At 41.3% G+C, this 15,185-nt stretch overlaps 1 protein-coding gene across 6 annotated transcripts in view; it reads left to right on the top strand.

The window, feature by feature from the left end:
• The window catches only part of NRCAM (neuronal cell adhesion molecule), a 99,602-nt gene that overhangs the window by 22,265 nt on the left and 62,152 nt on the right, over nucleotides 1-15,185 (top strand). For all 6 annotated transcript variants that reach the window (XM_006859279.1, XM_006859282.1, XM_006859281.1 and 3 more), the window contains 2 exons: nucleotides 2,697-2,881; nucleotides 5,634-5,765. In XM_006859279.1, coding sequence (XP_006859341.1) covers nucleotides 2,697-2,881; nucleotides 5,634-5,765 — 317 coding nt within the window. The remainder of the gene's footprint in view (nucleotides 1-2,696; nucleotides 2,882-5,633; nucleotides 5,766-15,185) is intronic.

Here is a 15,185-nt window from a genome sequence, read left to right as displayed (position 1 = left end):
GCTCTGCGGGAGAAAGATGAGGCTTTCTACTCCCGTAAAGATTTACACCCTTGGAAACCCTATACAGGGTCGCTATGGGTCGGACCCGACTCGACGGCACTTAACAACAACAACAACATGCACAGGTATAGAGGTTAGTACTTCAGCATCTCTGTTTTACCTAGTTCCTATGCACAGGTATAGAGGTTAGTACTTCAGCATCTTTGTTTTAACTAGTCCCTATGCACAGGTATAGAGGTTAGTACTTCAGCGTCTCTGTTTTAACTAGTTCCTATGCACAGATATAGAGGTTAGTACTTCAGCATCTTTGTTTTAACTAGTCCCTATGCACAGGTATAGAGGTTAGTACTTCAGCGTCTCGGTTTTGAAGACACAATTCCAACCAGAACAGTATTCATTCTCAAAATATGGCGACTCCCCATTCCACAAATGAAATCTTTCTTAAAAACTAAAATATGGCCAGTTTTTAGAAATTTCAAAATATTCCCAATTAATTTTAAATGCCTCAGAATTTGTAAAATTAAGACTTATTAAAACCAACAGACACTATACTCATTAAGTGCTGTCCAGTCAGTTCTGACTTATAACTACCCTGTAAGGGTTTCCAGGAGTCCTGGCGTGGCTCTGCGGGTTAATGCACCGGACTGCAAAGTCAGTTTGAACACAAGGTTGGAGGTTCAAGCTCATTAGCTACTCCTTGGGAACCCTAAATAGGGTCACTATGGGTCTGAACTGACTCTACAGCACTTAACAACAACAACAACAAAATAGGGTTTCCAAGGAACGGCTGATGGGTTTGAATCTCTGACTTTGCAGTTAGCAGTCTAGTACTTATCCTACAGTGTCATACCAGGATGCCAATCTTTCTCATTCTTAACAGCTACTCCATGGAGCAGGCCACAAAAAGAATTCATGGCTTTAGTGATGTGTAAACTAGGGTGTTGATGGTTCCATCCTATCTCTCTCTCATGAGATGCAAATCTAACTAGAAGGAAATATAAGAGAGCTTCAAAAAATTCATAGAAAAATGGAATGAAAGCATAATGGAATTTTACCAGGAACTTTTTGAGTCCCCACCCCCATCTTATGCTGTCAGATTCCACATACGTACAGCATCTTTATTTTTTTAAAACAATTACACATCTTCTACCTCTTCTTATATTCCAGCAAGTTTTAATTTTAGCAGCTATGATTTAATCAAATAAATATGTTCAATTATTTTCATTCAACCAAACCAAAAACAATACTACAGACAGCCCCACTTGCATTTCTGATGACAGTTATTAGGATCTTCCTGAGAGCCTAGACAATATCTTTTGTCTTTATCTTCCAAACACAAAGTTCAGTACTTGGAGTATATAGCTCAGTACTTTGTAAATGCTTGTGTTGAATGAATTCTATTTTACCATCATGAAAATCAAAGTGCCCCAGTGGTCGAGTGGTTAAGCACTAGACTGCTAATGGAAATGTCAGAGGTTCAAATCCACCAGCTGCTCTGTGAGAAAAAGATGTGGCAGTTTGCTTTGGAGTCGTGGTGTGACGCTGTAGATAAGCACTGGACCACAAGGTGAGTTTGAACCTCAAGGTCGGCAGTTCAAAGTCACCAGCCACTCCTCAAAAACCCTATACAGGGTTGCTATGACTCAGAACCAACTCGATGGCGCTTAACAACAATTGTTGGTGTTAAGTGCCATCAAGTTGATTCTGACCCATAGCAACCCTGTTTAGGGTTTCCAGTGAGCAGCTAATGAGCTTGAACCACCAATCTTGCAGTTCAAATGGCTTTGCAATCTGGCATATTTACCCACAGTGCCACACCAGGACTCCTTAACAACAATACCATCATGAAAACCTTCTGAAGTCCTTAAATCCATTCTATCACTATTGTCCCCATTGAGGCAGATAAGAAAACAGGCCCAAAGCAGTCAGGTATCCAAGTTTAGAGAGCAATTTAGGGGCAGGGCAGGGTCTCTGAAACAGTTCTTTTACCTCCAAGTCTGTGTTCTGGCATTTTATTCATGTCCATATTTCATGATTTGTTAAGAAATATAGGTAGGTGAGAAATAGCAAAATCGAGGAGTTGGAGCTACCTACTCTTACTAATTAGTATAAAAAATTTAAATATCCTAATAATGAAATGAAGGAGAGAATCACTATTCATTTAATTGCATAATTTATAGCACTATATGGCCTGTGGTAAAATTGAACAGTTCTTCCATTTGATGTGGAAAAGCGTAAAAGTTCAAGGACACAGATATATACATCAGCTCTTTCTCGGTACTTTTTTTTAAACTTCGTTGATGAAAAATTATACCTCAGTATCATTAATTTCATGGTGATTCTTTTGACTGACATAGCACAGTCATTAAAATTCTTCCCCGAGTCCCTCATTGTTCAGAACTTGGAAGAGGATAATTAGATCCCTTCAGTACTGTAGCTGATGATAGGATTCTTACTGCATCATTGAATTCAAAGTTTAGGACGTGCCATAAATTAGTGTGGTACTGATTATGTGAAAATACTAACTTAGATAAGTCATTGCTGACTTATCTAAGTTAGTGTGATGCTTGTTAAAAAGCATCTATGTACCTTTCATGATCTCTAAATAATCTATCAGAAGCATGCATGAAAACTCACACTTCAAAGCAATCACAGGTGAACTTTTTTGTAAGCTCATCATTTGTTTACCCTTTCAGGCCTACCCCTATTATTCACTGGATAAAAGAAGATGGAACACTGCCCACCAACCGGACATTTTATAAGAATTTCAGGAAAACACTGCAGATCATCCACGTTTCAGAAGCTGACTCTGGGAAATACCAGTGCATAGCCAAAAACGCCTTAGGTGTCATCCACCATACCATCTCTGTTACAGTTAAAGGTATAGCACTGTTTGAAATGCATTGCTCTTGTCTTCATGAGAAGCATTATCGCTTCAATTAAGTATACTTTTGAGTAAGTTCATCTATAACCAATGTAAGCCTATATCATTATTGTAAGGAGCTCTGGTAGTTTAATGGTTATGAATGAGTAGGGCTGCTAATATCAAGGTTAGCTATTCAAAACTACTAGCAGTTCCACAGGAGAAAGATGAGGCTTTCTGCTCCTGTAAAGATTTACAGCCTCAGAAACCCTATGAGTCGGAACCAACTCTACAACACATAACCATCATATCAATATTGTGGTACCTTGAACCTCTTCTCACTGCTCTTATAGTGAAATCAAGTCAGGTTAAAATTTATCTCCTTCAAATCCTCCTTACAGATTAGATGGTGCTCGGCTGCAATTACCAAATATTATTGATTCCATAGAAGACTCCTGATAAAAGAGTGAAAATGCAGAACAGAATTTCAAATTCTCATGGACTCCAGACTTCTAGAGCTATAGAAGCTGATGGACCCCAGAAACTATTGTCTTGAGGTCATTTTTAAACCTGAAACCAAAATGTTCCTTCAAGCCTTCTTAGAATCAAACCATAGTTTAGCTTAACCAGTAAGAAAGATCTGCCCTGAGCATTATACTCTTAATAACTATCTGTATGAGATCCAGCAGGAATATCAACTTGAAAGATTCAAGTTGAATCTTCAATTCAACTTGAACCTTCGGGAGCAGTGAGCTTATGCTATGATGGAGGAACAACTCAGAAAGGGAGCGTGAGAATGCTCACAACTCAAATGTCACCAGTGTCACGGAACTGTCCATGTAGAAACTGTCAAATTGCTGTGTTTTATTGTATTTGTCAACAACAGCAACAAAATAAATTTTTATTCTTCCTTACAGAAGAATTCCAATTAATAAATGTATAAGGAAGGAAGTAAATAGAAAGTCACTGTTGTTAAGTGACGTCGAGTTGGTTCTGACCCTTAGCGACCCTAAAAAGGGTTTCCGGGCTTTAACCACTGACCTTTCAGTTCAAACCGACTTTGACTCATAGCGCCACAGCTGCTAAACACAAGAGCTACTGATAAAAGCTAAAATACTTGGAGGAAATTTTAAGGAGAAACAGGGTATTTATACAGTCTGTAAGTATTTCTTTCCATTTACGTGTTAATTACTATGGTGATTTTGTCACATGTTCACAAATTCTTTGACACTTTGCAGACACCAAGTGATCAAAATTAATACCACTACCAAGTCAAACTGAGATGATGAGCACAGTACATTACCTCTGTGGGATTCTTCCCCTAAACCTCAGTCTAATCATGAGAAAATGTCAGACAAACTCGAGTTGAGAGATAATCCTTAGAATAAATGGCTAGGTGTGGCACTGTAGGATAAGTATTGGACTGCAAGGTCCGGTTGAACCACAGAGGGGGTGCTTCAAACTCACCCACTGCTCCTTAGAAACCCTAAACAAGGTCTCGTTGAGTTGGAACCAACTCCACAGCACTTAACAACAACTCTTTAAAAGTGCCAAAGTCACAGAAGACAAGGAAAAAACCTGTCAGATCGGGGAAGAATAAGGAGCTATGGTAAATAAATTCAATGTGGAATCTAGGAGAGGATTCTAAGATAGAAATAATACAGTAAATAATACACAGGTCATCATGGGTGACCCTGCTGGTATTTGAAATGCCAATGGCGTATCTGCCATCCCCATAGAGAAATCCAAATGCAGTCTGGGATCTAGTTAATAGTATTGTTGTTGTTGTTGTTAAGTGCCTTCGAGTCGGTTCCGACCCATAGCGACCCTGTACAGGGTTTCCGAGGGTGTAAATAGTTAATAGTATTAGACCAATATTAATTTCTTATTTTGATATACCTTGCTTAATGAATCCTGGTGGCACAGTGGTTAAGCACTTGACTGCCAACCCAAAGGTGAATGGTTTCACAGTCCAAACCTACCAACTGCTCCATGGCAGGAAGATGTGGGAGTCTACTTCCGTAAAGATTATAGAAACAGTATGGGACAGTTTCCCTCTGTTTTGTAGGCTGTCTGTGAGTCAGAATCAATGTGATGGTAGTGGGTGTCAGGTACCATGGTTACATAATATGTCAGCATCAGAAAAAAATTGTGTGAAGCGTATATGGGAACATTTTATTACTGTCTGCAACTTTTCAAAAGTCAATTTTAAAAATCTTTAATTTTATATGCATCCTGTAGGGCTCAGAATTTAAATTAGTATTTCTTAGCACTGCCCTACCTATACCTATAAATTGTTATTTTTCCTATTGGTCAGTGCCTTCAAGTTGGTTCCAACTCATAGCGACCCTGTATAAGGTTTCTGAGGAGCGGCTAGCAGATTTGAACCACCAACCTTGAAGTTCAAACCAATCGTGTGGTCTAGTGCCTTATCCCACAATGCCACACTAGGACTCCTATAAATGTCTCTACACCTTTGATCAATCTGTCACCTCTTTGATATCTGACTAATTTTAATGCAAAATGAGCTAATGGCATTTCTATCAAAAGGATTCAAAAAGAACATGCATATGTCAGTGAGACTGTTTGAATATTCTTTTGAAAATCTAAAGTTGTATTTGAAGCATTGCTTAAAAATTTATTCATGCTAAAAAAATAAGACTAATAAATGTTTTACAAAATACTTTATTATTAAAATAGTTCAATATCATCTGCTATGTTTCTGATTTGACTCACGTTGCTGTTTTGTCTATTTCTTCTCTCCATAAAGCGGCTCCGTACTGGATCATGGCCCCTAGAAACCTGGTGCTGTCCCCAGGAGAGGATGGCAACCTGATCTGCAGAGCCAATGGCAACCCCAAGCCCAGGATCAGCTGGTTAACAAATGGAGTCCCAATCGAAAGTAAGTTATCTTGACTGGTTCTGGTAGCAGTGCCCAGGAGCAGGTATGTTAAGAGCATATCTATATCTGAACAAATGGTGATAAAATAATTCAGGTTAAGGAACGAAGCTATACCCACATTAAACAAAGGCACATTACCTTTAGATGACATCGTGTTTCTTGTGATTTTGAATAGTTTATGCTATGAACATAAGAATATGAATGAGTTGATTGGGACTTGGCAATATTTCTTCTGTTTTTTTTTTTTAACATGAATCATAGGCAAAACGACATGGACAGAAATAAACCTCACTGAAAAGTTTAGATTGTCTTCTTTGTTCAGTATATCAAGTGAGTATGGAAGCATCGAGGAAGTCAAAGGAATGACTGAGAACAATAGGAACAGAACCAGAGGAGATGACAAGAAGAAATGTAGCTGTCTTGCTTTAAAGAGTTTCCATCCATGGATTGATGGATGGGTGGATGGATGGATGGAAAGATGGATGCAAGGATGGGTGGATGTGTGGATGGAAAGATGGATGCAAGGATGGGTGGATGGATGGAAGGATGGATGTATGGATGTATGGAAGGAAGGAAGGATGGATGGATGGAAGGATAAATGGAAGGAAGGAAGGATGGATGGATGGATGCATGGATGGGAAAGATGGATGGAAGGATGCATGGATAGATGGATGGATGGATGCATGCATGGATGGAAAGATGGATGGATGAATGGAAGGAAGGAAGGAAGGATGGATGGATGGATGGATGGAAGGAAGGATGTGGTAGATTCAACTCTTAACTCATGGCAACCTTATGTATAAAACAGCAAATTGTTTCACAGTTCTGAACCTTCCTCTGGATTGCTGCATGTTTGAGTGCGTCAATGAGACTGTTGTCTCCCTCACCCTTGCTAGTCCTGTCCTCACCAAACAGTATGTTCTTCTGATCACACATCCAAAGCACAGTGTTCTACTATAACCTCTATGGCTTTCATTGGCTAATTTTAGGAAACAGATCTCTAGGCCTTTCTTCCTCATCTTACTTGGGAAGCACCATAAAAACTTATTCATCATGGGTGACCCTGCTGGTATTTGAAATGCCAATGGCATATCTGCCAGCCCCATATTAGCACACTAGGCACCACAGCACGGCAAACTGACAAGCAGCTGATGGTTTCACTCCTGAGTATGACCCAGATGTTCCTAAGTTCTCTGGTCTTCAAAGGTCACCACCCTAACATTTACCAAGAGAGTAGCATATCCTCTGGTCTTCTTCACAGGCTGAAGGCCTGATCTCACACCAGCCTTTCCTTTCTGCAATTATCCTTGAGTAATACCTACTCCTGGCTGCTGCTTGTCACCTGGTTCAACCATCCTCCCTACGCTGCTGCCCCCACGCTGCCCAGTACAGTCCTCACAATGTGGCCAGGCCCTTCATTAACCTTTTAAATCATGACAAAGATCAGTTTAGCACATTTTTGGTTACAAGTGTGTAAAAAATGACTAACAGGTGGTAGGTGCATTCCTAAATATAACCCAGATGATCCCAAGTTCTCTGTTTTTACTTGTTGTTGTTGTTGTCAGGTGCCATCGAGTCGGAACCGACTCATAGCGACCCCATGCACAGCAGAACGAAACAATGTCCGATCCTGGGCCACCTCACTACCGCTGCCACACTTGAGTCCATCAATGATGCCACCTGGCTGATCCATCTCGTTGGGGGTCTTCCTCTTTTTCTCTGACCCTCCACCCTACCCAGCATGACATCCTTCTCCAACGATTGTTTCCTCCGGACAATATGTCCAAAGTATGAGAGACGAAGCTTAGCCATCCTGGTCTCCAAGGAACACTCTGGCTGCACTTCTTCCAAAACAGATCTATTGGTTCTTTTGGCAGTCCATGGCACTTTCAGTATTCTCCTCCAACACCACAACTCAAAGGCATCAATTCTTCTACGATACTCCTTATTCACTGTCCAGCTTTCGCATCCATATGAGGCTATTGAAAACACAATGGCCTGGGTCAGGCGCACCCTAGTCCTCAAACTGACATCTCTGCACTTCAACACTTTAACAAGTTCCTGTGCAGCAGATTTGCCCAGTGCAATACGTCGTCTGATCTCTTGACTGCTTCTTCCGCGAGTGTTAATAGTTGATCCAAGAAGAATCAAGTCCTTGACAACTTCAATCTTTTCTCCATTGATAAGAATATTGTTTATTGGTCCAGTGGTACTTGTAGGTAATAGAAAAGAACGAAAAGATAAAACCTTAAGATAGGAAATTGCACATCACTGCTTCATAGAGAATCTACTAGCTTCCCAGTTCCTAGACTCCTCCCACCACCAACTGCCACCAACAGGGTGATCTTTGAACATTTCTCCTTGGTTGGGGTCCAGATCCTTTGTTAGACTCAAGTGGAGAGAAAACTAGTTACTGCTACAAACAAACCCAGCCTCGGTTCACCCTTCTGGTCAAGCTCATCGTAATTTGCAGAGGCATTTGTGATTGATAATCAAGATAACCTCCAGGCTTATTTGACTCCTCGTTGCCTCTAAGCCAGAATCAAATCTTTGTTCTACTTTTACACAGAAACATTGAATTGAATTGTCTTTCTGCCATAGAAGTGCAGCCTTCCTCCACAACTGCGGGCAGATTCCATATGGCACATGTCCCTGCTTATCACTCTCCAGGTGTTACAGCTGCAGGTCTTGCCTGAGTAATAGCACCCTGTCCCACAAGCATTTGTGGGGAGTTTGTTTGTGTCACACAGTGTAGTATTATCAGATACTTTGAAGCAGACAGGCTGTGTTTACTGTAAAAGAAAATATGGTGCTGGGATAAAACAGACTCTAAAGAGGCCAGCAAATGAGGTTTGGGTATTTCTATTCCCAATTTTAACCATGATTGGAATCAGAAAAAGCTAAAAGAGTACTTTGTGGCCTGGTCATCAGGAAGTTGTTGCCACTCTTGGGGACATATCAGTCAAAACCGGGAGAGTACATGGAAGAAAGCCCAGAAGTAAGAAGGGAATTGTATTGGACATTATGTGATTGTCTTAGAAATGCTTAGAGAACAGCAATAAATGATGGGACATGCTCAGCACTTCCGCACCAGGTTTTGCAGCTCAGAGGTTCTGTGAGGATTTGTGGGAGGATAAATGTGCACCTGAGGTCTAAGCTCAGCAGAACTGACAAGTGGCAGGGCCCATTCATCTCGCCACTCTGAAGGGAAAATGGGAGTGCCAGAGAGCATTGAGAAGATAAAGCTTCATGCTCAGCTACCAGGGAAATCACAAACGGAAAACTGGAACACTGGTGGGCCGGTGACGCAAGAATAAAGGGAGAGGAAGCCACAATGGCAAGCTTTCCTTTTTCATTGGGTGGCTTCCCACTCTTAGAGTCTTCCCACTGCTCAAGGAGCCATGTAACTAGTAGTATTAAGAACTTTGAAAATATGCTAATAGGTATCAAAAAAGCAAACAAAAAACAAACACCAAAAACGAATTGCCATCCAGTTGACCGACTCATGGCAATTCCATTTGCATCACGGTAGAATTGTGTTTTCATTGGCAGATTTTTCAGAAATGGATTGCCAGGGCTTTCTTCTGAGGCTTGTCTGGGTAAACTCCAATCTCCAACCTTTTGGTTAACAGACCTACCAGGGACCATTTATGACAGCCAAGCAATCCTCACCAACAAACACATACATGCAAAGCCCAGTTGTATGGAATCAATTCAAACTCAGGACAACCCTATGTGTCTAGGTGGTACAAATAGGTTACTAACGGGCAGAAAAATGTCCTGTTAATCTCCTCTCACAAAGATTGTTGTTGTTGCTAAGTGATGTCAAGTCGGTTCTGACTCATAATGACCCTGTACAGGGTTCCCGAGAAGCGGCTGGTGAGCTTGAACTGCCGACCTTGCGGTTCAAACTGACCTTGCAGTCCAGCGCATTAACCTACAGCACCACACCAGGACTCCCTCATAAAGATTACAGCCAAGGAGATTCTATGGAGCTCAGTTTTACTCCCTAACACATAGATACTCTCCTTTGAAATAAACCTTTTTGGATGTGGGTCATCTGCAAAGGACCTGCTATGGGGCAGGGATCTCTGAGAAAGTTGTTGTGCTTGTTAAGTGCTATTGAATTGGTACCAACTCATAACAACTGTATACACAACCTATCAAAATATTGCCCAGTCGTGCACCAACCTCACAGTTGTTGCTACGTTTGAGTCCATTGCTGCTGCCACTGTGCCAATCCATCTCGTTGGGAGTCTTCCTCTTTTCCTCCAACCCTCCATTTAACATGATATCCTTCTCCAGGGACTGGTCCCTCCTGATAATATATCTGAAGTAGAGAGACGAACTCTGTCCATACTGGCATTCTTGGAGCATTCTGGCTGTACTTCTTGTAACACAGATCTGTTTGTTCTTTTGGTAGTCCATGGTACTTTTAATATTCTCCTCCAACACCATAACTCAAATGAGTCAGTTCTTCTACAGTCTTCCTTATTAACTGTTCAACTTTCACATGCATATTAGGTTACTGAAAGTACCATGGCATGGATCAGACAGACCTTAATCCTCAAACTGACATCTTTGTTCTTCAATACATTAAAAGAGGTTTTGTGTAGCAAATTTGCCTAATGCAATACATCATTTGACTTCTTGACTGCTACTTCCATGAGTGTTGATGGTTGATCCTAACGAATTGAAGTCTTCCACAACTTTAGTCTTCTCCATTTATATGGATGTTGTTTATTGGCCCGGTGGTGAGAATTTTTGTTTTCTTTACATTGAGGTGCAACCTATACCAAAGCTGTGGTCTTTGATCTTCATCAGTAAGAATTTTAAGTCCTCTTTGCTTACAGCAAGCAAGGTTGTATATGCATAGCACAGGCTGTTAATGAGTCTTCCTCCAATCCTGATGCCATATTTTTCTTCATATAATTCAGCTTCTTGGGTTATTTACTCAATGTATAGATTGAATCAATATGGTGAAAGAATACAACCCTGGTGCACACCTTTTTAAATTTTAAACCATTCAGTGTTCCCTTGTTCTGTTCAAACAACTGCCTCTTCATCCAAGTACAGATTCCTCATGAGCACAAATAAGTGTTCTGGAATACTCATACTTCACAATGTTGTCCATAGCTTTTCATGATTTACACAATCGAAAGCCTTTGCGTCATCAATAAAGCACAAGTAAACATCTTTCTGTTATTCACTGTTTTCACCCAAGATCCATCTGTTATCAACAATGATATCCCTCATTCCATGTCCTCTTCTGAATTAGTCTTGATCTTCTGGAAGTTATCTGTCAATGTACGGTTGCAGCCACTTTTATATTATCTTTAGCAAAATTTTACCTGCATACCATATTCATGATATTGTCCAATGATTTCCACATTCCATTGTGTCACCTAACTTTGGAATAGGCACAAATATGGATCTCTTCTAGTCTGTTGGCCAGGTAGTTGTCTTCCAAATTTCTTGGCATAGATGAGGGAGTGCCTCTAGTGTTGCATCAATTTGTTGAACAATTTCAGTTTGTAGCTCATCATTCCTCAGATCCTTGTTCTTTGCCAATGCCTTCAATGCACCTTAGATTTCTTCCTTCACTATCATTGGCTCTTGATCATATGTTATCTCTTGAAATAGTTGAATATCAAACATCTGGTTTTGGTACAGTGATTCTGTGTATTTCTTCCATCTACTTTTGATGCTTTCTGAATCATTCAATATTTTGCCCATAGAACCAGTATTGCAAATGGACCCTTGAATTTTTTCTTCAGTTCCCCTAGCTTGAGAAATGCTAAGTGTGTTCTCTTTTGGTTCTCTAATTCCAGGTCTTCTCACATTTTGTTATAATATCTGGTTTTGTCTTCTGGAGCTGCCTTTGAAATTTTCTGTTCAGCTTTTTAACCTCCTCATTTCTTTCATTTGCTTTAGCATCTCTATGCTGGACAGCAAGTTTCAGAGTCTCTTCTGACATTCATTTTGGCCTTTTCCTTCTTTCTTGTCTTCTTAATGACCTTTTGCTTTCTTCATGCATGATGTTCTTGATGTCATCACACAAAAATTCTGGTTTTCGGTCTTTAGTGTGCAATGCATCAAATCTGTTCTTCAGATGATCTCTAAATTCAGGTGGGATGTATTCAAGGTCAAGACCTTTGTAATGTGTTGAAGAGCAAAGATGTCAGCTTGAAGACTAAGATGCACCTGACGCAAGCCATGGTATTTTCAATAATCTCATTTGCATATGAAAGCTGAACAGTATATAAGGAAGACCATAGAAGAATTGATGCATTTGAGTTATGGTGTTGGAGGAAAATATTGAAAATGCCATGGGCTGCCAAAAGAACCAACAGATCTGTGTTGGAAGAAGTGCAGCCAGAGTGCTCATTGGAGGCCAATATGACCAAACTTCATCTCTCATACTTAGGACATGTTGTCACAAGGGACCAGTCACTGGAGAAGGATATCATGTTTGGTAAGCTGGAGGGTCAGAGAAAAAGAGGAAGACCCCCAACGAGATGGATTGGCCAAGTGGCAGCATCAATGGACTTGAGCATGGCAACAATAGTGAGGTTGGCCCAGGATTGGGCAGTGTTTCATTCTGCTATGCATAGGGTTGCTATGAATTGGTACTGCCTCAATGGTGCCTAACAAGAACAACAACAATGTTCAAGGTCATGTTTTGGCTCTGGTGGACTTGTATAATTTTCTTCAACTTCAACTTATGAGCCTGAATTTGCATATGAGCAACAAGTCCACCATCTCCCACTGGCCTTGATTTTGGCTAATGGTATGGAGCTTTTCCACTGTCTCTTTCCACAAATGTAGTCAATTTGATTTCTATATATTCCATCTGGTAAGGTCCATGGGTATACTTGCCTTTTATGAAGTTTAAAAAAGATATTTGCAATGAAAAAGTCATTACTAATTGTCCAAGGAGCTCTGGTAGCATAGTGGTTACGAATCGGGCTGCAAACCTTAAGGTCAGCGGTTCGAAACTACCAGCCGCTCCACGGGAGAAAGATGAGGCTTTCTACTCCCGTAAAGATTTACACCCTCGGAAACCCTGTACAGGGTCGCTATGGGTCGGAACCGACTCGACGGCACTTAACAACAACAACAATGCATTGTCCAGCATTATTTCTATCACCAAGGTCTTATTTTCCAATTACTGATCCTTCTTTGTTTCCAACCTTTGCATTCCAATTGCTAGTAATTATCATCTTGATTGCATGTTTGGTCAATTTCAAACTGAAGAAGTTGGTAGAATTCTTCAATTTATCACCACTGGCTTTAGTGGTGGTGCATATATTTGAATAATAGTGATATTAGCTGTTCTTCCTTGTAGGCGTATGAATATTATCCCATCACACAGAGTGTTGTACTTCAAGCCAGATCTTGATATGTTCTTTTGGATGATGAATGTGATGCCATTCCTCTTTAATTTATCATTTCTGGCATAGTAAACCATGTGACTGTCAGATTCAAAATGGCCAGTACCAGTCTATTTCAGCTTGTTTATGCGTCCCATTTTAGTTTTTACAATTTTCAATTTTCCTAGATTCATACTTTGTACAATCCATGTTCTGATTATTAATGGATGTTCACAGCTGTTTCTCCTCATTTTGAGTTGTGCTCCATCAGCAAATGAAGGCCCCGAGGGCTTTACTCCATTTGCGTCATCACAGTCCACTAACTCTACTTTGAGGAGGCAGCTCTTCCCCAGTCATGTTTTGAGTGCCTCCCAACCTGAACGACTCATCTAACAGCATCCTGGTGCTCTTCATCATGTTTCAATATTCAGTGTTCTGGTGCTGACAGTGTTCCACTGCCATTCATAAGGTTTTCAGTGACTCAAATTTCAGAAGCAGTCCATCTCCCCTTACTAATCTGTCTTTTTCGTTTGGAAGCTCAGCTGAAACCTGTCTGTGGGTGACCCTGCTGGTATTTAAAATACCCATGGCATATCTTCCAGAGTCACAGCAACATGCAAGCCACCACTGTACAACAAACTGACAGATGAGTAGTGGAGGGGAAAGGTGGGCCCTTCAATTATAACTCCAAACTGACTCATTTCAATCAGGTTCCAAGTCAGTTCTCCCATTCCAAAAGAGTTTTTTAGCTGCCATGGGAAGGAAAAAAGGAGAATAGGCAAAGATATATAAGAATTCTATAGCTTCTACATCTCCTTGGTCCTTTGGCCTCTTGTGTGCCTTAGAGCAGTTACCCTGGTGAACAAGCGAACAGCAAAGCAAGGGGCCTTGAACCCCACCATGCTGGTCTGTGGTGCTGAGAGCAGGTGCTTCATGTGCTTTACACCAACAGGACACAAAACCAAAACATACTTCCTGATTGGTGCCATTTCCCACATCTGGTGGCCAAGCTAAAAGTGCATATTTGGACAACTCATAGCTACCTGCATGAAGATACTAGAGAAGCACATCTGTTCCCTACCCTTCACCCTCAGCACCTGGCCCACCCCTCGAATGAACACTAAGTCTTACACAGCCACATGTAAAGAAAGCCATACCTGCCCCCACTCTGTGTCAGTCTTCCTTGATGCAAAATAAGGAGGGGATGAGGAAGAGCTGGCAAGCAATAGCTGAAAGTATAAGGAGCTTTGTGCCTCTTTCTTTCCTTCCTGTTTGGTAGTTGCTTCATGAATTTGGAGGCCCCCAACATTGCCTGTGAGGTTTGAATACAGTTCTGGAATCACAGGCCTGGTGTTTGCTCCCACCTGCAGCTTACTGAGTTGTGTGCTGCACAGTTGTACCCAACAATGCCTCTCATGGGGACAGGATGGCAGAGAAATGCCAAGAGGTAAGACAAGGCAGCAGGAGCACACTCTGCCACAGGACACAGTGTCACTGAGTTGGCATGTTTAGGATTCCCTAATCTTCACGGGGTCTAGGGTTGGGCACAGAATCGAGCTGGGAACATGAGCTGGCTTACTGACAACACTCTCTACCCAAGAGGCTGCCGAAACTGTGGGTGGCCAGCTGCCGTGGCTGAAGGCGGGGGAACAGCTGTGCCTCTGCAGTATCATCATGCTGGGAACTGTGAGTGTCTCAGCCAGGCGCCATCTCCAGTGCCACACAGTGGACACACACACTGTCAGGGTACCACACCACCAGATAGGAAGCCCTTTCACTCATGGCTCATGGTGCTCACCTAAGGAGACTCCCTGTTCCCTCCCTGAAAGCTTTGGCTGCAGAACAAACATATGTAGTGGGAAAAGAGAAGTAGAATCTGGGAACGTGAAGGATAAGGCTTGGGTTCTGTTAGAAAAATACATTGTCTTTGACTTGAGGCCATGCAATTTGGACCTGTAGCCTTCTGTTTTACAAACTGCAAGAATTAAAGAGCATTTGGGTTCTTAATTCACTGTCTTCTAAAGCTCTGTCCACTCCCTCCAGGTCT

This window comes from Chrysochloris asiatica, unplaced genomic scaffold, assembly GCF_000296735.1.
Source record: "Chrysochloris asiatica unplaced genomic scaffold, ChrAsi1.0 scaffold00032, whole genome shotgun sequence".
Taxonomy (NCBI): domain Eukaryota; kingdom Metazoa; phylum Chordata; class Mammalia; order Afrosoricida; family Chrysochloridae; genus Chrysochloris; species Chrysochloris asiatica.
Note: the sequence above shows the minus strand (reverse complement) of the source record. Positions and strands in the feature narration are given on the sequence as shown.